The sequence below is a fragment of the Streptopelia decaocto genome, assembly GCF_964273445.1.
Source record: "Streptopelia decaocto genome assembly, chromosome: 4".
Lineage (NCBI taxonomy): Eukaryota > Metazoa > Chordata > Aves > Columbiformes > Columbidae > Streptopelia > Streptopelia decaocto.
In genome coordinates this window covers 75,445,392-75,468,263 of record NC_138658.1, presented here as the reverse complement: position 1 = coordinate 75,468,263, position 22,872 = coordinate 75,445,392, and the positions used below count along the sequence as shown (strand labels likewise).

The following is a 22,872-nucleotide window of genomic DNA, read 5'->3' as shown; positions in this document are numbered from 1 at the left end:
TATTTCTGCAGATACAGCGACAGCGGCGTCTCCAAACGAGCACAACCAGCTTTGTTGGCTGCATTTCAGTTGAACCTTTTTTTCAGTGTCTCTCCCAAGAGGTGCCACCAAAATTGTGAACATTGAGATTGGCTTTGTGTGGAGTTTCCTTTCAGAGCTCCAGCTACAGCCTTAAAATAATTTCTCAGTCCCAGTCAACAGCAACAGGTGATTCCTGCACCATTAAAACCATCTAAAAGTTTTGTCAGATGATGAGGGAAACCAAAGAAATTCAGGAGGAGAGAAACAACATGTTGCAGTGTACAGATCTTCTAGAAATTCCCCGGTGTTGATCTTTGATAAGGACTGTTAACCCTTTCACACCCTGAGATATGGAGTCTAGTGGAGATATTGAATTCTCGATCAGATGAAAACCCACCTTGTTTTATAGGCAAATGGATATTTCTCTCCAATTATTTTGGGGCAAGTATACCCAGCGCTGTAGTACAAGCGGGAACTTTACCTTCATGGGAGTTATTTGGGCTAAAATCTTGCATATTCTTATGAAAAATAACCCCCTGGTTCTATTTCAATAGATTTGTATGCACATACAAATAAAACGTGGTTGCCCCTTGGCTCCAGTGTTGCAAACCAGCTCATATATTTTTAAATTCAAGTTTCCTTTCCAGCGTTCTGCTGACCTGATTGGCTCTGCGGGTGAGGAAGCTCCTTTACAATTGGCATTTGCTTCAGCGCCGCTTTACCCCGGGGATTTCCCTTTCACTCTTGGAGTTTTTTAGTGGTGAGATGGTTTACCAACCGCCACCTTATCAATGAGAGCGAACTTCCTCTGATGTTGCAAGACAGCGTCTTCATACAAAACCTTGCAGATTGCTCCAGAAATAAAAGGAGTGCAGACTGGTGTTTATTCACTTTCACGTTAAAACAAGATCTATATTGCTCAACTACAGCTGTCCCCAAATTTTCCAAACCGGGGCAATTTCCTTTAGGCTTTCAGTTTTGCGTTTAAGTGCCTAAATAAAAATGATCTGGATGTTTAGAGCTATAGAAATGGAGGATCTGCTTGTGATCCTGGGGATCCTGTTGAAGCTTTTGAGAACTAAGACCCCTGAAGTTTAGGTGCTTTGATTTAATATTCGATCATGTAAGAATAGGCACCAGGTGTTTGATCATGGAGTTATTGCATTACGTGTAGTGTTATGTGAACGTTATGATTTGTGTGCCCCTCAGCAGAGCTTTGCATGATCTGTTTGACATTTATATCCGCTAGTTATACATAAACAGTGCGTTTCTGGAGGCTGATGGAGGCTGCTACGTATTATAGTTTCAGTTTAAGCATCAGCCTTCAAGTGTACTCTTTCTACTCTGGTTTTGAGGGGATTAGGACTGGTAAGAAACACGTTTTCTCTCTTTCTAAAGGTATTTTTTTAAATTTTGTGTCTAAACCCTGAGGTGCTGGGGAGGAATCCTACAGATCCATCTGCGCTACGCCAAATGATCAAAGTTCCTTTTCACTTCCAGCAGAACCTGCACTAACAGCATGAAAACTGGATGTTATCCAAGGTCTGTTTGGTCCATGAACCTCAAAGCGTTTGGCATAGGAACTGGTTTGTTCTTCCCCATTCTGCATATTAAGGAAACAGCCACAAACCAGGAACGACTGGTAGGAGGTGGTGGCTGAAGAGAGTCCAGGGTTTGCTTTGCCTTCCTCCCTAGCAATGAGATCTCTTCCACTTAGCACTCGAATAAGCCGCCTGGAAATGATTTGTTTGTCAGCAAGTTGGGTTTTTATCCGATTTGGAGCAGAGTTGGCCCAGCGCACAACGAGCACTTTCCTCTTGGGGAAAGCTGCTTAGGCAAAGCCCTCAGAAAAGCTACTTACTCTGCAGGCCAATATCACTTAGACTCAGTGTCACCTTAAATGGGTTACTGCAGTGAAAGCTAGAAACGGCGGCTCAATATCTTGCTGGACGATACAGTCCTCCCCGTTTGCTAAAATAAACCTTCAAAGGCTGTAATCTGTCAACCAGAACGGTGCAGTTCCTCAAGCAGCGTCCCAAACTCCAGAAGGATTTGTGATCCCTAGAGTCAAGCTTTGCTTTCAGCTGGAAGCCTGAAAGTGTTCAAGATGCTGTGGGTTTCACCGGGTAAAGATTGAGCTTTTGCGCGGTTGGCACAACGAATGTTTTTAATGTCGTGGAAATAATTGTTGGGATCAAGGTAAGAGGCCAAAACAGAAGGTGATGAGCTGAAAGGAGCCTCAGAGCAAATCCAGGGCCTCGGTGGGATGGGGGGGAGCCTGGAGAGCAGTGGCAGGACTGGGACTGGGTGCAGTGGGAAGGGGGTGCTGACCAGATTGGAGATATTATCACAGATCTTATGAGGAGCGGTTGAGGAAATTGGGGCTGTTCAACCTGGAGAACAGGAGGCTGAACCTTCTCGCTGTCCACAACTACGTGAAAGGAGGTGGCAGCATGGAGGGTGTTGGTCTCTTTTCCCAAGTAGCAAGTGATAGGACGAGGGGAAATGGCCTCTAGTTTCACCAGAGGAGGTTTAGATTGGATATTAGGAAAAAATTCATAATGGAAAGGGTTGTTGGGCATTGGAACAGGCTGCCCAGGGCAGTGCTGGAGTCAGCATCCCTGGAGGGGTTTAAAATAACAGAGAGATGAGGTTCTCAGGGACATGGGGTAGTGCCAGAGTTGGGTTATGGTTGGACTTGATGATCCTGAGGGTCGCTTGGAACCAAAGTGATTCTATAATTAATAGGAAGGGGTAAGTAAGGGTGTTGGAAAGTGTTTCCCAGAGTGCTGGAGACCCCCAGGCTGCACAGAGCTCTGGAATCTTGTCTGCTACACAAGGTGACACATGAGACTCATCCAGCAGTGATAATGTGGACATTTTGTCAGAAAAAGAAGAGAGAAAGGTCTGAGTGATTAGTTTGTTGGGGTTTTTTCCCCCCAGTAAAGACATGATCGAAGTGGGAGAGTTTATTCTCACATGCAGAATAGTAAACTGATTTTAAAAAATCCTTTACACTATAGCAAGCCCTCAGTTTGGGTAACGTTTAGGTGGGTGAGAAGAGAAGCAAACCTGCTTCAAAAAAGATGAAAAAGGAAAAAAAGGCAAGCGGCTGAAGGTGAGCATCTGCAGTTGCCAAATTTCCACCCTGCTGGGATTTCCCCACCACCCCACCCATGAAGGGAGGTGGCCCAGCTGGTATCGCTCCTCCGAGCCACATGTTTTACCACTGAACTCCACAGCAGTTAATGAGATCAGAATGGGGGGAGGGCAAAGAAGCCTGACTAACCAAAATGTGAGTTTTTTTACATTTCTATTTGAGCTGAGTGCCCCCGGTGTGACTCGCACGAAGCAAGCGCTGCGCTCAGTTTCATTCGTCTCTCCTCTTGGCTTTGAACCAGTTTACAGTTTGGCTGAAACTTTCTTTATTCTACAGATTGAATTGTAGGTGAATTTGGGCAGTAAAGGCTGTGAGACTGTGCAGGAAGGGGCTGGGATTTTTAGTTATGGGATGAAAAAGCATCTGGAAATACTTAGTATTATGGAAGAGGCTACAAGCACCATAAAACATGAGGCTTTGAGGGCTGATGTGCTTTAACTACCAAAGCAATGGCTCAGACCACTTGGAAATGCTCTGCTGATCATAGCATCAAAGTTTAGGATCTGGAAAATTAACTCCTGATTTAAGGAGACCACAAAAGAGGGGCTGGTAGCGAGTGCTTTGCCAGTCTCACAGCAGAGATGCTTTTCTGCACGTGTTGGAAATAGAAGGACTGATAGTAACGGGCTGCTGGGCTTTAGTAAAATTGAAGGTCCTATTCTTTGGGTAGGTAAGGAGGAGAGGAACGAGGCTTCTTCATTTGTTGTTAGATGTTCCAGAAACAGGAAAATATTTTAGTTATTGTTGCCCTCGGTTATAAATGGGACACCGTCTTGTGATTATTTTTTTGTTTCGAATCATCTGCAGTTTCCAGGTTTTGTGGTTATTATTTTTTCTCATTTCAAATCCTTTTGCATTTCAACCTCTGTAATAGACCAGGCGAAGAACCTTGGTCTTGTATTTCCAATGTGATTGAATGCAATGCCTTTACAAGAAAGGAACAAGTGCTGCCACTTCCAAATGAAATAGGCTTACGTTGTTGTTGGCACCTGTAGCTCATATAAGGAAAAAATCTGCTGTTGGGCTTTTGCTAATGATCGTTACAGTGATGAATGACCTAGAACATGGTCTTGTTTTATCTCAAGAGCTTCCTCAGATCTCTGGTGTTTTCAGGTGATGGTGTTTTAAAAAACGGTTTTGACTTTGCACAAACAGTACAATCCTTTCAGTCCTGTTTTCCTCGTACTTCTGTGTTGGTAGCATTTCTTCTTGTGACTTTATGGGAGTTCGATTAAATACAATTGGAACCAAATACACTTTCTGTTCAGTTTTTATTGAAGAGCAACCCTCCCACAACCATTGCCGGTTTTGACCATACATGGCATCTTTTTTAATATGGACATTTTTCAATATACTTAATGTTGCTATCTCTTCTTGTTTTAATGGAACAAGTGTTTGCTTTGCAGCCACTTAAGGAAGCAATTACCATATTAGTGTCAAAGATGTAGCATGGCAAGCATTTAGAAATCAATATAATTGTTCTTTAAGAGATCAGTTCCTGTGCTAATAGTAAAGGAATGCCCAGAGATTGTCACCGCAATTTGAAGAACTCATCTTTTGAAGTTTTAATCAAGCCTTTGCAATGTGACAGCAACCAGAGGCCGGTCAAAATGGAATCTCATTGTACCAACACAAATTAATCTGCGGAAGAAACCGTTGTGTAAGGAAACATTTTTCTTCTGGGTGAAGTTACACGTGTAAAGTGGTTTGGAAAGAGCTAAACAGATTTTAAAAGCAGATCCTGGAAAGCTGCAAATCGATGAGCTCCCATTAAAAACCTGGTCTTGTTTGAAATGTCTTTTTTAAGTAATCTGTCACATTCCAAAACTTTTAATCACAGTTTTGCTTTGTGAATGTGTGATGATTCTACATCACTTTGTATACATCACCATTTATTAGGACAAAGTTCTTCCTGGAGAGGGGTTTTGGGCATTGGAACAGGCTGCCCAGGGCAGTGCTGGAGTCACCATCCCTGGAGGGGTTGAAAAGGCATTTAGATGAGGTTCTCAGGGACGTGGTTCAGTGCTAGAGTGGGGTTATGGTTGAATTGGATGATCCTGAGCATCTCTTCCAACCGAAATGATTCTGTGATTCCACTGGTGTTGTGCTTGGAGTCTCCTGGGTTGGCACTATTGTTTTTTTAAGACTAACATTCCGGTAGGTAACATTTAATTTTTATTGCAAATAACTAAAGCAGAGCCTGGAGGTTTTAGTTAACAATCAAACGTGTAAAAAACCCATTTTTTAATACAGTCATACCTTGTCTTCTGTGCCTCTAATACTTCATACAGTTCTTTACATTCCATGTAGACATAGTTTGCCTGTATGTGATATGAAAGAGATTTTACTGAACTCTTTTACAGGCCACACACAGACAGACACCAGTTAAACTCCAGTCTTCACGATCACTCCCAGTGCACACCAGCATGTGGGAGACCAGAACTGGGGCCAGTTACCCAAAATGTGGCTGTTGCATCAAAGTGCAGTTTGAAGCAGGGACTTCCTGTCACGGGACCCACAGGAGAAACATATTCATGCAAATTCAGAGAGCAGGTTGCTATATAAGAGAGGTTTTCTCCCCTGGGTCAGATCTGCTAAGAACCAGCTTGGTGCATTGTGTGCAGGCTCACGCTGCCGTGTGAGGTGGTTACTCCCTTGTGAAATTAATGATGCCATCAAGGGAGAACTTAGACTCATTTTTAGAAACGTTTTATCTGCTGTCTGTCCTAGTAAAACCTGACGGAAGATGCTACTTTACTTAAAACGAAACCTGATTTAGGAGAGGAGCAAACTGACCACTTGTCATCTTTTCTGTCCAGGAAGAGGAAAAAAGGAAGGCAAAGGAAGAAGAGGAGAAGAGAGAGTATGAAGAGTACCTGAAGCTGAAGGAGAGTTTTGTAGTTGAAGAGGAAGGGGTTGAAGAATCAATGACAGAGGAAGAGGTACGTGTGCTGGGCTGGTGCTGCAGCTTCCTTTCTCTTTGTTAGACTCAAGTTGGCCTTATTCCATTCTGTCCCATCTGAAATAAACCTGAAAGCAGGAGTCAGCCAAATATTTTTGCTTGTAAAGGCTAAATTGTGTCCGTGGCACAGGTTAACCTGGAGTATTTCCTGGGGAACGCTACAGTTCCTCATCCCAGACTCCTACAAGAGTGCAGAGGCATCTGCATATTGCTGGAAATTAGTTATCCCTTCATCTAAGGACTGAAATAAACTCATTCTGGAATTCAGATAATCTTTTGCTGTCATCAGCTCTGCCTGACCCATGTACAATGGGCCAGAGGAAGGCAAGCCTAAATTTGGAGTTTGCTAGTGCAAAAAGTGCTTGGTTTTGCTTTTATTTTCTAGACAAACGGAGCTGCTGTGAAATCAAATGAAAAACCAAGCTCATCTCTTAAAAGGCTTTTGCTAAGAGAACTCACAGGACACAACAACAGGTTCTTGTGGGCTGGAAAACTCTGCATTCAGTGTTGCAAATTATTTCTACGGTCAATAGTATTTAAAACTCTGCATAACCTCCTAACGTGCTGCTCCTGCGGCCGCCTGCAGACGCACTGCTGGGGATGCTGCTTGAAATGTCCTGCTTGACATAATATCACAGCAAACACGAACAAGTTCCGCCGTTGTGAGAGGCAGCGTTCTTCTTCTGGCTGCTGAAAACCTATGAGACTCATTTTAATTGCTGTCAAATGCAGAAATTACTCTGGGGTCGTAGCTGCCAAATTTGAGCTGTCCGGTGCATTCCACAATAAGTATTTTTTCAGTCTGCGTTTACTCCTCAGCTAATATGACCCTGCTGAATAGAAGGGATTTGTCCTTAGCGTGACTGAGAGTGGTTTTGGGCTGAGGAGCTTGTAATGAGCCAACACCGCTTGGCATTAACCACAAGTTCTCACTACGGACCGTTCCCACTGAGAGGAATCCCTCCATCATGCCAGGATTAACACCAAGAGAAGTTCTGTCTGGTGATGGGGAATTTCCTAAGAACGGCGAAATGCATACTTACTATTGGAAATTCCTTCAAAAATGTGTGCCTGGCCTGTTAGAAGATCAGATTGAATTATTCCACTTTAGAATGTCTTTAAAGCTAGAATGTTTATTTTCTATGTTCCTGCAGCTGTCTGTCAAGGAAAAATTAATCTTTCTATAAGTAGGAACAGAGAAGGGTGTTCCTCATGCAAAAAAAGCCTGGCAGGCAGTTGACGATGCCCGGATCTCAACAAAACGTATCTGTGGTAGGAGTAGAGAGATAATACTTTAATAACAGATGATTGGAAAGTCATCTTCAGAAGCAGTCCCAGGTACATCGTTATTTGGAGACAGAAGCATTTTAGTATCCTGGTGCCTTGGGTTGTTGAGGCTGGCGTGCCCAGCCTCCTGCTGAAAATTAACATCCTGAGTGCAGAATTAAGCATTTAATTAAGGCTGATTGATGGGCAGGATTGCAGAGGAACTTGATCTCCTGTTCACTTTAGTGTACGTAGTTTGTATTTCCTTTGAAAATGGAGCTGCTGATATTAAAATGCTGGATTTTGGATGCGTAGCTTTGAAAACAGCCTGAGCCCCGACCCGTGTCGCAGAGCTGTGTGTGCCCTTGGCCATCTGCAGGAGATTTCACCTGAATTGCACTTCACCTCTGGACAAAATGCCCCTTGTGTACACATGTAACTTAACACACAACGCACCCAGATGTGGTCATTTCAGGGTGTGTTTGATGAGAGAATAAAACATTCAAAGACGTCCTTTCAGAAAACACCTGAACACAAATTGTGCTTGAGCTATATTCTGTCTTAGAAAATATCTATCATAAATAATATTTGTACTCAGCAAGTTCGGGATGCATTTAATGAGTTTAAAATAACAGTTGTTTTCCTTCTTGTATGCAGTCTCGCAGCTTTCTGCTGGAATTTCTGGAATACGTTAAGGTAAGCGACCGCAGGTCTCTCTGCTCCTTCTATACTTGTAAAATATCTTTGTCAATAAGCTGAGTTGCAGAAAGAAGGGAAATCTTTGCTTCCTCTTTGATTTACTTAAATATTCAACAAGTAACAAAAGTGATACCGTAGAAAAAGTCTGCTTTATTTAATTAACCATGCATGAGCGTGTCATTGTTAAAATGGTTTGTAATTATAGCTGCGTCGTGGCTTTTTGGGGCAGGATTGTAGCTCTTCTCCTCTTTCCTATGGGTAGATGTTACAAACTCTGCACCTGTTTATGAACAGTGACGTTTGCTGGTGATGGGGATTTAGGATTTTCAGGCATTTTTGTTTGTGAACATCAGTTACTGACTTAGAAAACCAATCTCTACATCTCAGTTCAGCAGGCATTTTCCTACAGACTTTTCCTACAGTTTCTTTTCCTATTTTCATCCGTGCAATTCCCAGTGTTGTTGTAATGTTTGGGAGGGATGTTTAAGGAGATCACTTGTTTTTAACAGGGTGTGTTAGTCGCCCTTTCATGCTATTGTGGGGTTGGTTATTTAAAACTGTCCTGTATTTGTGAGGATTTCCACTTTTGATCTGTTTCTTTCTCCACTAACAGTATATCAAAAATCAAATGCATTTCACAGAATCCCAGAATGTCAGGGGTTGAAGGGACCTGGAAAGCTCATCCAGTGCAATCCCCCCATGGAGCAGGAACACCCAGATGAGGTTACACAGGAAGGTGTCCAGGCGGGTTGGAATGTCTGCACAGAAGGAGACTCGACAACCCCCCTGGGCAGCCTGGGCCAGGCTCTGCCACCCTCACCCCAAACAAGGTTCTTCTCAAATTTAAGTAGAACCTTTTGTGTTCCGGTTTGAACCCATTACCCCTTGTCCTATCATTGGTTGTCACCGAGAAGAGCCTGGCTCCATCCTCCTGACACTCACCCTTTAGATATCTGTAAACATGAATGAGGTCCCCCCTCAGTGTCCTCTTGTCCAGCTCCAGAGCCCCAGCTCCCTCAGCCTTTCCTCACACGGGAGATGCTCCACTCCCTGCAGCATCTTGGTGGCTGCGCTGGACTCTCTCCAGCAGTTCCCTGTCCTGCTGGAACTGAGGGGCCACAACTGGACACAAGATTCCAGGTGTGGTCTCCCCAGGGCAGAGCAGAGGGGCAGGAGAACCTCTCTGACCTACTGACCACCCCCTTCTAACCCACCCCAGGTACCATTGGCTTCCTGGCCACAAGGGCCCAGTGCTGGCTCATGGTCACCCTGCTGTCCCCAGGACCCCCAGGTCCCTTTCCCCTACGCTGCTCTCTAATAGGTCATTCCCCAACTTACACTGGAACCTGGGGTTGTTCCTGCCCAGGTACAAGACTCTACACTTGCCCTTGTTCTATTTCATTAAATTTTTCCCTGCACAACTCTCCAGCCTGTCCAGGTCTCACTGGATGAAAATCTTTTGTCCTAATTAATCCCCTTTCCTCCTTTACTGGAAACTGGATTTTTATCTGACAACGTTTAGTGTGGGAGTGAAAGCCTTCATTAGTTAGCAAAATTAATTTTGCAGCCATGTGGCAATTTCAATATTGCGTTTTCCACAGAAGCCAGAGAGATTTCTTTGGAAGGGAGGGGAACTTTTGAAGTGGTCACATCTGTTAAGACCAACAGTAGGTAGAACAGTAGGATATTTCGATGTCCCTTGGGATCCTCCGCTGAAATTGGGAGGGTTTCCAAGGGATAACGCAGTAGGGGCCGGTTCTGCACATCACCCCAGTGGCTGCGATGGACCCAACAGATTAATCACAAGCTCTCTGTTCAGTGTTGAAGCACATATGTATAGTTTTATATTAATCACTTCAACTTGACATCATAGAAATTAATCACTGTCTGAAAACCTAATTCCGAAGCGCTTCAACACCTGATTTCCTATGTAGAGTTGCAGAACTGGGGCATTGCTTTCTTTTACAGGTTTTAGTATTTTTATTTTAATCTTGAAAGTATGCTTAATGTATAGATTACATATAGCCCTCATCTTCTGTTCTATTCACAGAAATCCGCTGACTTATATCAAGAAGTCTTTCTAAGCTTCTAGTAGCTGTCTGAAAAACTTACACGTTAAAGGAGCAAACAGCATTTTAAAAATATAAAATTGAATTTAGCTCTTGTGTTGAATAACTGATGTTACTGGTATAATTGGCTGGGGGGAGCTCATTCCTAAGGGTGTTAGAAGTAAAATGCAGCCTCTTTTCTGCAGCTCTGCCTCATGGGCTTGTTTGAAATGAGATTTTTCTCCAAAGCCCAGGGAAATAGGAGCCTGGAATTCTTCCATCAAACTGTTCCGTGTATAGTTGGGTGCTTCCAAATTACAGCCCGTGAATTGAAACAGCAAACTCCGCTTTCATTAAGGTTGGAAGGGATAGCGAAGGCTTCAGAAGGTTTAGCCCTTCCTGGTTTATTTTCTTTAAGAAAAATGACACGAGATAAGGAAAAAGAAAGTCCAACTTGTCTTAATCCTGGGAGCTCTTGCTCTGTTTCATCCCATTTCAGCAGCAGAATCCTACCTAAAATTAAATTAATTCAGTAAAGTATAGACATGTATATGTGGCTCGATGAACGTCCCTAAAACACGAAGCACATGGGATGTGTTTTGCTGGCTCGGGACCTCGCGATGTCGTTTATTTCAGTGTGTGGAGCGCAGCCTAATTCCACCCCACCCTCTGGGCTCTTCTTGGGAAACTTGCAGTAAACTTGGTCGTGGAGGGTGAATATCTCGAAGTGAAGGTTTAAATCCTGTTTTCCTTGTTTATGTGGCTTTGCAAACCCCCCCTCCATTCCTTTAAAAGAAGATGTGACGAATCTTGGCAGTTCCCAGCTCTGAGAACTGAATTCCATGGACTGGTTCCAGTTCCATGCGTTCAGTCCATGGTATTCAGTTCTCTAGCTTGGCTGCATCGAACTTCACGACTGCTAAGTCCGTGTGTGGCTTTGTTATTTTTGGTCTGATTTTATTAATGGAAAAGATTCATCTATTTCAGCCTCGCTTTATTTCTTCAGTGTCCTTCCAGTGTACAGCAACAAATGGATTTATTTATTGTTTGAAGTATTGCATCTGTAATGTAAATGTGGCCATAGACATATGGCTCTTAGGAATGTAGTCAGAATATTAGCTGTTTTCAAAAGTTTATAAAAAATTCCCAATAAACAGCACATCATTTACTGCATCTAAACAAAAGAGTTTCCAAGACTTTAGCAGAGAAGAAAACAGGAACCGAGCAGCTCCAGCCGAGCACACCAGGTGTTTTCTCTGTAATTCTCTGCAGCTCCAGAGGAGCATAAAACCAGATGTGAGCGCTGGTGACTCTGTCCTGAGTGAGAAAGGCCACAGGAAGAACCTCTTGCAAAAGCAAAATGAAAATCTGCAGTTCCTGCTCCTGCCGTTGTTCTCAGATATCCCTGTGCTGCCTGATAGCGAAGCAGTTCCAGCACTGACAGCTTTAATAAGGTGTTCGCTTGCTTAGGAAGGTTATTATGCCATTAATACACATTACATTAGTAAAACAGACTGAAGCGCTTAAAGCTGCTGGTCTTGTCTGGATTTTTATGGATGCACTGATACACCCCAGTGATCGTTTTCAAACGTGCTTTGCAACATCTCTCAGACAAAAAGGGATCTTGCTGTAGCATCCTGGAAATTAGAGATAGCAGCTGATGAACTGGGGTGACAGGGGGATCTGGGCCTGTTTGTTGTGCTTGTGCTCATCCTGTCCCATAACGTGCAGAATAAACTCTGACAAATTCATTTGAGTCTTCACCCAGGTGGGTCAGAGCATCCAGTCTTTCCACAGAGCACGCTGGCTTCAGTAACTTAAGTAACTTAAGTTAGAGTTTTTCATCAAAGAAAAGCACTAACTAGGAAAAATTAGTTAGAATGACAGGTTCTACTTTGTCCATTAAATGCACTTTCAATTTGAAAGGAAATGTGCTAACCCTGTAATTCATCAACTGCCTGTAACTCTCTTTTTGTTTCCGTAGAAAACAAAGGTAATCCAGCTGGAGGACCTGGCTTCGCATTTGGGTTTAAGAACACAGGTAAGTGCTCCCGTTTGGGGTGCAAGTACAAGCCATGAGTTTAAAAAGAACGGGAGAGAAAGTGGGTAAATAAGGGTAACACCTATGCAAGTGTTTCAGCACTACTGAAACTACTTGGAGTTTGGTGAAGATCAGCAAAGTCAGCCCTAAAAATGTGGCCATTTATCAAAGTATAATCCAGCCAGTGAAGTGTTGTTGGTTTGCAAGGTTGTTTTTGGGGAGAAGTGCTCAATCTGCCGCTTGCGCAGCGGCCTGTTGGCTAACAGATCATATAGCGTTTGCAAACCCAGTAACAGCATTTGGGGTGCTTGGGAATCAGAAGCAGAGATAGAAGCAAATTCAGAGGCTGCCTGCATAATTGGACAATGTTGTTATGTTTGCAGACGATAGATGAGCCGTTTTGCTCCAATTGCTTATGTATTCTTACAACATTAAAGAACTTGCATCTTTTTGTGCATTATTGTACCTCAGCCCATATGAGCCTGTCAAGCGGTGTGATATCTCTTATCTGTCCTTTTTATTCCCTTCTGTCCTCTTTCTGTTCTCTAAACATTTTATGTTTTGACTCTGAAGAATAGTCACGGCTTTATTTGTTATTTTAAGTAACTATTCTGATCTCGAGGTGCCTCTTCGCAGCAGCTTATGCTGCTGTAAATCCAGGTTTCAATGCCCTGCCTCACTTTTTTAAGCCAGGATTTGATTTAAGCATGCAGTGAGCCAGTTAAGGGAATTTATCTGGTTGAAATCTAATATATAAACTTGCTTCTGCAGTCCCATAAAGGCAAGAAAAGGAGGGAGGTGGAACTGTGGAAAACAGAGCTTAGATATTGCCTTAATGTGTGGAACAGCATGTTTGGATTAACTGCAGATTTAACATGGCAATAAATTCAACAAGTTGTTCTTTGGCTTGGTAAAAGAGGTTTCCTCTTAAATGGAAAAGCTCTGGAATGGATTAAGTGTAACCAGGTTCTAGAGAAGCACCGAAGTGTATTTCATGGAACTTGGTGTTGCATTGGCACTACACAGCGTTTCCCTGGGAAGATGTGTATAACTACCCCCTTTTTGTAAAACTGACAGCCCACTTGGCAATTAAAGTCTCTTTTGGGGATAGGGAAATTATTTGAACACCCCAAAATGCAGAAGCTCACTTCATCCTTCTAAAACCAACGTGTTTACTGCATCCGCCTGTGTGGAAATGCTGATGTGTGTCCCTCACTGAGGAATTAAACATAAACCTCCGTCTGTAGTGTATCTGAACGTGTGAAATGTTTTTTGCCTCACTTTTGATCAGGTTTTTTTCCGTTTTCCCTTCTGAACAGGATGCAATTAGCAGAATCCAGGACCTGATGGCAGATGGCACGCTGACAGGTGACAGCCAAAACACAAACAGCACTTTAGTTCGGCTGCTGAATAGGTGGTGCAGAAAATGCCTTCGCTATGGTGGAGAGAGATTTCTGTGTCATTTCTGTTTTAAACTGTAGAAGATCCTAGTAGGACTTGATAAATAGTTATTTTTATTATCCCTACTTCAGCTGCCGTGAAACTACGGTTTAAAGCACTATGGGATGTGGTTGTTACTATGATACATTATACAGAGGTTAAGGGGGAGCATCCCCAACAGCTCAGGACCAGCACAAGGTGAGTGAGGTGCTCGTTCCTGGCCATGTACCCATGCAATCGGAGTTGGAACATAAGCAGAGCCTGAGCATGTCTGAACGAGTCTGGTTTTATTGCTGGGCAGTCTGTTTCTTTCCAAGGATGAAGTAGAGGAAGGCGCCAGTGCAAAAATTTACTGACTTGGTGTCATGGTCATGGCTGGGAAGGAGCTCCCACGGTGGGTACATGGGGTACATGTGCTCCTCATTCAAATGACCTAAAAGAGGTCAAAGCATGAGGTTGTGTGCGGCCTGGCTCGGTCTGCGAAGGGCATGTCAATGAGGCCCTGCCTTGCGTTTGATCCTGAAATTCCTTGTTTGGACAAGGAATTACTGGAGGGAATCCAGCAGAGAGCTATAAAGATGCTGAGGGGTCTGGAGCATCTTTCTTATGAGGAGAGACTGAGAGAGCTGGGGCTGTTCAGTCTGGAGAAGAGAAGCTGAGAGGGGATCTTATTTATGCTGATAATTATCTCCAGGGTGGGTATCGGAGGATGGACCAGACTCCTTTCAGTGGTGCCCAATGACAGGGTGAGGGGAAACGGGCACAGACTGAAACACAGGAGGTTCCGTCTGAATATGAGGAGAAACTTCTTTCCTGTGAGGTGCCAGAGCCTGGCCCAGGCTGCCCAGAGCGGGTGTGGAGTCTCCTTCTCTGAGACATTCAAACCTGCCTGGACATGACCCTGTGGGATCTGCTCTAGTGACCCTGCATTAGCAGGTGGGTTGGACTGGGTGATCTCCAGAGGTCCCTTCAACCTCAACCAGTCTGGGGTTCTGTGTTAAGAACAGAGAGGTCTGTTCTTGATCTTGATGGAGCAACTGAAATATAGAAACTGAGCTTCATTCCCTTTCAGAGGGTAAGTTGGAGTGGCTGAGCTGGGCCCTGTGGGGCTCTGGCCTCCTGGGCTCTCCTGCTGCTCCAGCAGAACCTCGGCACCAAAACTACGCACCTGAAGTAGCAGTAGTCCCAGCTAGCGACACACAGCAAAAAGGATGTGTTACTTCGAACAAAATGAGTTTTACCGTGGCACTTGGCTGTTGTCGTAGCCCGGCTCAAAGCCCCAGCAGCAGCGAGGAGATCAAAGCCTGGCTGCTCGCTCGTCGTTCCGCCTGCCCTAGATATGAAACGCAGCCTCAGCAGTTTGAACGGCCCTTCCAAAAGAAGTGACTGATGTGTGTCGGGAAGTGAGAGCAGCCAAAGTGCTGACTTCAAGGTCCTTTCTTTCCTCTCCATAGGTGTGATTGATGACAGAGGGAAGTTCATCTACATCACTCCGGAGGAGATGGCTGCCGTGGCTCAGTACATCAAACAGAGGGGACGAGTCTCCATCGCAGAGCTGGCCCAAGCGAGCAATTCCCTCATCAACCTCCAGCCTGACAGCCAAGCTCTTGCTCCAACAGTGGTGTGAGAAAAACACAGCAGGAGTTGAACCTTTTAATGAATAAGCTGCATAATTTAAACCAAACGGGAACCCCTCTCGGCCATTCACGGTGCTTGAAGCTGCATCAGCTGCAAGACTTGATCAAAAGTTTTGCTTTTTATTGTGTTAAAGATGATATAAAATCGAATAGTCATTTGTACAACAGATGCTGGCCAAGAACTTGGGGCACTCTGCACAACAATATCAGTAATTTTTACATGGTTAATTTATCTTGGCGTTTAGTCTCATGTGACTATACCCAAATTTTTCATTGTTTCCAGGTTCTGATGCCTGTGTCAAATATATTTGGGGTTGATTGCACTCAGAACTCTCCAGGCCTGCTCTGCACTTACGGAGCTGCATAATTTTGTGGCAATGACAAATCCAGCCCAGAATAATAGTTGTGTAGGGGTGAGGTTTGCAGAGTTTTTCTGCTGTACCAACATTGGAAGGATGGAGTAAAAAGAAAACACTGTGTGTTTCTCTGTTCTTACTGAAATATCTACTGAAACTCTAGAAATGAGAGAACTTCCAGGGGTTATTTTAGAAAAGCTTTGCTATATAAATAGTTTTGCTTGGTTTATAGATTGTAAATTTTGCTCGCGGCCAAGCCGTGTTATTTTTCCTGTAGCGAAGAGACAGAAACACCTCCAGGGAAAGGCGAAGTCACCTCGGTTGTTGTGCAGGCCAGTTCTGCTGATAACAACCAGATTCTGATGATTCATCCTTTGAAGTCAGAGCCAGCTGAGTGTGTCTGAAGGCCTCAGACACCCCCGCCCCGTGGCCTTTGTGCTTTGGATGGTTTTGTTTTACAAAATCAAATTCAAGCACTGTGATTCATGCAATTAGTGTTCCAAGTAAATGATTATTAATATATTAATTGGAAGGTCAGTATGTTTCCTGCATAGGAATATTTATATTTTTTTATAGCCTAATTGATGCTTTGTTAATTCTCCTTCCTGAAATCAACAGAATTCATGTGGTTATACAATAATTGGAGAGGGCAAGAGGAGCTGGTTTTGTCGCTGCCAAACTTAGAGGTAACTCGAGTAGACTAAAAACTGCGCTGTCGGTGAGGGAGCAATAAAATAACGGAAGGCAGAATATTTCCTTTCAAATCTCAGCATCACTGCTGAATGTGACGCTCTGCAGGGCTGCGGAGTTACGGCGATGTGAAAGATCGGTACGTCCTTACTGTGCTGCACAACCATCACCAGCAGAGAAACTACTTGAGATTTGAGGCTTGTAAAGTCTCTTAATTATTCCAAATTTGATTTTGCCATGATTTGTTTTCTCCTGAACTATTATTTTAATTAAAGAAACAGTACCGAAAGAATTGCAGATACTTGCATTCAAGGTGTCTTATTTTTTTAAGGATTCTATAAGATAAAGGAGCCAATCATCAATACCAAAGATTCCAGCGTGCCAAAGACCAGAGGTCCCTTAAATCCACTGAAATCGTCCCAAAGCACCCTCAATTTCTGTGAACGTAACCGATGACGCCGCGTTCACTGCCCAGTGCCAGCTTGTTTGTGCTCAGCCCGTCCAGCTGCACCAGCGAAACCACCAGCTGTCTGCCGAGAATGGAACATCTCTATCTGTATCAAGATTTGCGTCTTGAAATGCCCTGAATTATTTTTACATTGTGTTTTGGAGTTTCGCAGGGCTGCGCCAAAGCCAAGTCGGCAGGTCCCAGAAAGGCTGACGATAAGCTGCGGTTTAAAGGAGGTGCCAGGGCAGAATGACGCGACACCAAAGTATTTATGAGCTAAATTTTCACAGTAACGGATGGTTCGGATGCACCACTTGCCTGAGCTCCTGTTCTGAGCTTAGAAGGAGCATTTCCATATTCAGTGAGGTGAGCAAGGGAGCTGGAGCGAGCCCTTTAAATGGGTTTTGTACATCTATCTGTGTGTTGTCTGTCCTTGTGGGAGACAAGATGGAACCTGTGGATCTGTCCCCTTGCTGAGCTCATAACAAATACTGGGGTTTCATAGAATCATAGAATGGGTTGAAGGGACCTTCCCAGCTCCCCCAGTGCCCCCCCTGCCATGAGCAGGGACATCTTCACCAGCTCAGGTTGCTCAGAGCCCCGTCCAGCCTGGCCTGGGATGTCTCCAGGGATGGTTCATCCACCATCTCTCTGGGCAGCCTGTTTGGGGGTCTGTGCTGGCTTTATTTGGGATTCCCTAGGAGGAATCTCCAGTATTGCATTTTTGGACCTGACCCTGGCCATTTTGGTCCTAAGGCTGTGGAATTATTGTGTAGAAACATGGTATTGGGAAGAGCTAACATCATCTGGCTGGATAAGATGTGACTATGTAGCTGCTGGGCTGTCTGTAATCCGCTTCCACCATTTCCATTCCTCTTCTTTGCACCCAATTGCATCATATCAGCATTTAGGAAAACTCATTTTATTGTTTTGGTGCTTTGTGATCTTCACTGCATGTGAACTGAGCAGCTGGCCACTTATATAGAATAGAATTATAGAACCGTTTTGATTGGAAAAGACCGTTAAGATCATGGACTCAAACTGTTCCCCACCCCTGGCACTGCCCCATGTCCCTGAGAACCTCATGTCCGTCTGTCCAGCCCTCCAGGGATGGTGACTCCAGCACTGCCCTGGGCAGCCTGTTCCAATGCCCCACAGCCCTTTGGGGAAGAATTTGTTGTCGAGATCCAACCTCAACCTCCCCTGGTGCAACCTGAGGCCATTTCCTCTTGTCCTCCCACCTACTTTTGGCAGATAGGTCTGGATATGGTGAAGCTTTTTCCTCTTTTTATCACCTGCACATTTTGCCCTTATTGTGTGTTTTAATTCCTACCTGCCCCAGTGAAACCCCAGCACTGTTCTTCCTTGCATGGCTGCAGCTGGTGAATCTCAGGGTGAAAGTGAGCACTTTCACAGGTGAGGAGACACTGAGAGAGCTGGGGCTGTGCAGCCTGGAGAAGAGAAGCTGAGAGGCATCTTATTTATGCTGATAATTATCCACAAGGTGGGTGTCAAGAGGATGGACCAGACTCTGTTCAGTGGTGCCCAATGACAGGATGAGGGGCAATGGGCACAGATTGAAACACAGGAGGTTCCATCTGAATATGAGGAGAAACTTCTTTCCTTTGGGGTGCCAGAGCCTGGCCCAGGCTGCCCAGAGAGGTTGTGGAGTCTCCTTCTCTGAGACATTCAAACCCGCCTGGACACGACCCTGTGTGATCTGCTCTGGTGACCCTGCGTGAGCAGGTGGGTTGGACTGGATGATCTCCAGAGGTCCCTTCAACCCAACCAGTCTGGGACTCTGTGATTCTGTGAACCAGTAGACAGACCGGTGGTGGGAACCCTCCCCTTTCCCAGGTGGCATCTGAGCTTGGCAGCTGGTAGATGATCTGATGCAGATCCAGGGCTCAGAGCCTTTCTCCTGCATGGCTCCCTGGGGATAAGAGATGCTCCCAACCCTTCAAAGGGTGGACACTCCTGGTCCCATTCCTTTGTCTTCTGGTGTATCCCAAGGAGACGGACAATTGAAGGGCACAGCAGATGGGGTCCAACCCTCCTTCCTGGGCCACAGATGCCCAGCTCAGCTGCACATGGTGCTCCCAGGCAGCTGATGTTCAGGTGGACAAACTCTCCTTGACCCTTGTTCCAGTGTAAATGGGGGATGGGAGTGAATTCAGGGGCTTCTTCAGGCAAAGGGTGGATGCAGAGGTGGCAGCCAAGACACAACTGCCTGCTCTGGAGACCAGAGAATGGACACGACAGGACTTTTACAGCAATAACCTGATTGTTGGACATCTTCTGCATAGCAATAGACCCAGCTGATTTGTTTTGTCTCTAAACCCCCCTTCCTACACAGACCTATGCTGTGGGATGCAGCCTGACGCAGCAGAGACACAATACCTTTGGTATTTCTGTCAGACCATTCTAGTGGCCTAATATTTAGTTGAGATGACCTAAAAGCAGGTTGTAGAGAGGATCACGCTGTATGCTCAGAGGCAAATTGGACATGAACTGTAGGACGGTCTGGCATCCCCTTCTGCAACACCTCCCAGTCAGGTGGACCCAGGGTCACCACAGGTGACAGAGATTTCTGGTCTATCTCCATGAAAAATTTCTGCCAGCATCAAATCAAGGTCAGGAGACAGAGCAGAACAACGGCCTCATTTCAGCCTGGCAAGGGAATCTGCAGCCACGAGTGCAGGTACCACAGTCACGTTGGCACTACATGGCGCAGGACACGGGTGTCCTGGTTGTGCTGATACCTCTGAATGGTCTCACACACCACAGAATCACAGAATGATGGATTAGTTTGGGTTGAAGGGACCTTCAGAGCATGCCCAGTGCCCCCCCTGCCATGAGCAGGGACATCTTCACCAGCTCAGGTTGCTCAGAGCCCCGTCCAGCCTGGCCTGGGATGTCTCCAGGGATGGTTCAGCCACCACATCTCTGGCCAACCTGGGCCAGGCTCTCACCACCCTCAGGGCAAACAATTTCTTCCTCATATCCTCCATCCTTGAGCTGGCCTCTCCATCCCTTCAGGGTCCTCCCAGAGAGCCCAGTCCAGCAAAAGATGTGCCCAAAACTCCCTAGGGTGAAGCTAACCACAGAAAAACCTTTGACCGAAATATTATGTGAGCCAATTTGGGCAGGATTCAGGGTCATGACCATTTGAATTTGTTTGGCAGACAGTCCACAGCTCTGCAAGCTTCTGCCCTTAGGAGGTGGCAACAGGTGAGTGCTGCTTGGCTCCAAATTTACCAATGTACCTGGGTCTGGTGTGGTGGAGTCACCATCCCTGTTTAAAAGTTTAGACGAGGTTCTTAGGGACATGGTTTAGCGCTAGAGTCAGGTTATGTTTGGACTGGATGATCCTGAGGGTCTTTTCCAACCGAAACGGTTCTATGATTCTATGGATTTGTGCTGAGCCCTGCTTGAAACCTCTCCCCTCCTGCCTCTGCTTTCCCCAAACCACCCCCCGCCATCCAGGGCTCCTCCAGGAGGTGGCAGCAGCAGATCTCGCATCCCCCCTGTGCAGCGTTTCCATGGCAACGGGAGCCAAGCATCCCCCGAGCTTGGAGGACGAGCACAAGGAAACCATCGCTGCCCAGCAAACAGCCCATCGCTCCCAGCTCCGCTGGGCCGGGGACAGGTGGAAAGAGGCTGCCTGGTGCTTTGCTCCTCACCCAGCATCGCATCGAGGTGACAACCTGAGTGTTGCAGCTGAACCAGCCATGGCTACTGAGTTTTCTTTTACTTCTTAGTAACTTTAGCCTGGAGAACAGGAGCTGAGGGGAGACCTTCTGATCTCTGAACTGCCTGAAAGGAGCTTGGAGCCAGGGGGGGTCGGGCTCTGCTCCCCAGGAACAAGCGCCAGGAGCAGAGGAAACGGCCTCAAGTTGCGTCAGGGGAGGTTGAGGGTGGATCTGGGAACAATTTCTTCCCCAAAGGGCTGTGGGGCATTGGAACAGGCTGCCCAGGGCAGTGCTGGAGTCACCATCCCTGGAGGGTTGGACAGACGGACATGAGGTTCTCAGGGACATGGGGCAGTGCCAGGGGTGGGGCACAGTTCGAGTCCATGATCTTAAAGATCTTTTCTAATCAAAAGGATTCTGTGTTTCTTTTAGCAGAAGGGAAAAGCTACTGCAAAACTTGCACATCACCTGGATGTACCGAGGTGGGAAAACAGCAGAATTCATGGCAAAATGTTTACAGCAGCATCTATTGAGTCTGACAGCCCTCGACAGGGAGCAGCCAGAGCAGGGGAACGTCTGTGAGCTCAGATCCCTCCCTGCTGCTCAGAAACGGTTGATCTTCCATGTTCAGAATCCTGGCTGCTCCCTGTCAGCTCCCTGCTCGCCCCTGTGCTGCCACCCAAACTCAGCTGCTTAGCACGTGTGGTATAATCCATCTTCAGGCTGGTGGCAGGAGCAGCAGTGGGAGCTAATTAGCATGCACTAATATGCATGTTAACAAAATCTTGCTCCTGCAGCAGGAGAATCATTACGGTTGTTGCTGTTTATTTGCACGCTGAATTTTTTGCAATTAGGCACCACGTAACGTTGAGTCGCCACTGGGGACCTGTCCCTCCATCTGTGACTGATGCCACGCACATGACGGGTGAATTACAGGCAGGTCACACAGCAGAGCTCTTGGGACCCAGCTCTGACCTGCTCTGAAAAGCTACAAGGATGGGGTTTTTGGCATGAACGTGGAATTGCTCCTTGGAGTCAGGGCAGAGCTCAGAAAGTTGTCTGAGGGGGGCAAGGGAGAGGTTTGGAGAGTGATTTTAGTAAGGTTTAAAGGTTGCTTTTCTGTCTTAATGCTTTACATTTGGCCACTTGATCTGATGCTCTCAAAGCTCCTTTTCAAGTTCGATTCAGTCCCCTCAGTGCTGGTGAGGATAATCCAGCAACCGTGACTTGTTCTCCACCTTGTTTGTAGAGTTTTAAGCTGAGCCCTGGAGCTGGTTCATCCTTCTCCTTCCAGCAGAGAGCAGGAGTGACGCTGCTCCTGTCCCAGGCTGCTCTCTCATTGCTGGATGTTTTCATTTGGGGCCGCAGCTCCAACGAGAGGTGCTGACCGTGCTGGTGTCACCTCGGACCTGACACAGCACAACCAGACATTTCTCTGGTGTTGTTCCAAGCCCTGACTCTGGCCGATGAACTGCTGTGGTTTCAAGTTCCAGCTATGGACTGACACAGCAGATACGGCTCTGTAGAAAAAACAACAAAACAAAACACATTGTTGGGCCATCGGGTTCCTTACGTATCTGCCAGGTGGCTCCTAACCTTCTATAGTTTCCGTTTCTTTCACTGTAAGGATTACATCCACTTTTTCTCGCCTTCAAGCACCAGGCAGATCCCACCTTATTTAATTTCATAATTATAACAGCTCTACTCTGCCCTGGGGAGACCACACCTGGAATCTTGTGTCCAGTTGTGGCCCCTCAGTTCCAGCAGGACAGGGAACTGCTGGAGAGAGTCCAGCGCAGCCACCAAGATGCTGAAGGGAGTGGAGCATCTCCCGTGTGAGGAAAGGCTGAGGGAGCTGGGGCTCTGGAGCTGGACAAGAGGACACTGAGGGGTGACCTCATTAATGGTTACAGATATCTAAAGGGTGAGTGTCAGGAGGATGGAGCCAGGCTCTTCTCGGTGACAACCAATGATAGGACAAGGGGTAATGGGTTCAAACTGGAACACAAAAGGTTCCACTTAAATTTGAGAGGAAACTTCTTCTCAGTAAGAGCGCCAGAGCCTGGAGCTGGCACTGGGGAAAGGCCGGGTGGTGCCACCAGGGCCCTGGGACAAACAGGGTCTTCCCAGCAAGCAGGACAATGTCAGCGCATCCCCCTGTGCCCGTCCGGCTCCATCCCCCCGGCTCTGCCGGCTGCTGTCACAACATCTCCTTAGGTTTGCAGGAGACGTGAGCTCACTTGCTGAGACCGGCCAAACAAAACAAGCTGCGTAAGACCATTCCCAGCTTCGCTTTGACGTTTGCCAGAGGAGATTTCAAGCGCCAGCGCTGCCGTCTCCCCCCCTGCACCGCAAAAATGCAAATCCGTGGCGATGCCACATCCCCATCCTATGGTCCGCTGCATCCTCACC

General features: G+C 46.0%; 1 protein-coding gene across 2 annotated transcripts in view; it reads left to right on the top strand.

Annotated features, from left to right (window-relative positions):
• Positions 1-16,617, top strand: part of DDRGK1 (DDRGK domain containing 1) — a 38,605-nt gene extending 21,988 nt beyond the window's left edge. Inside the window, exons 5-9 of one of the 2 annotated variants that reach the window (XM_082050787.1) lie at positions 6,001-6,123; positions 8,067-8,105; positions 12,141-12,197; positions 13,517-13,565; positions 15,092-16,617. In XM_082050787.1, the coding sequence (XP_081906913.1) occupies positions 6,001-6,123; positions 8,067-8,105; positions 12,141-12,197; positions 13,517-13,565; positions 15,092-15,264 (441 nt within the window). In that variant the 3' untranslated portion in view covers positions 15,265-16,617. Of the gene's footprint in view, positions 1-6,000; positions 6,124-8,066; positions 8,106-11,428; positions 11,631-12,140; positions 12,198-13,516; positions 13,566-15,091 lie in introns of those variants that run through there. The other variant, XM_082050788.1, reaches the window with a different exon arrangement.
• The last annotated feature ends 6,255 nt before the right edge of the window (positions 16,618-22,872 follow it).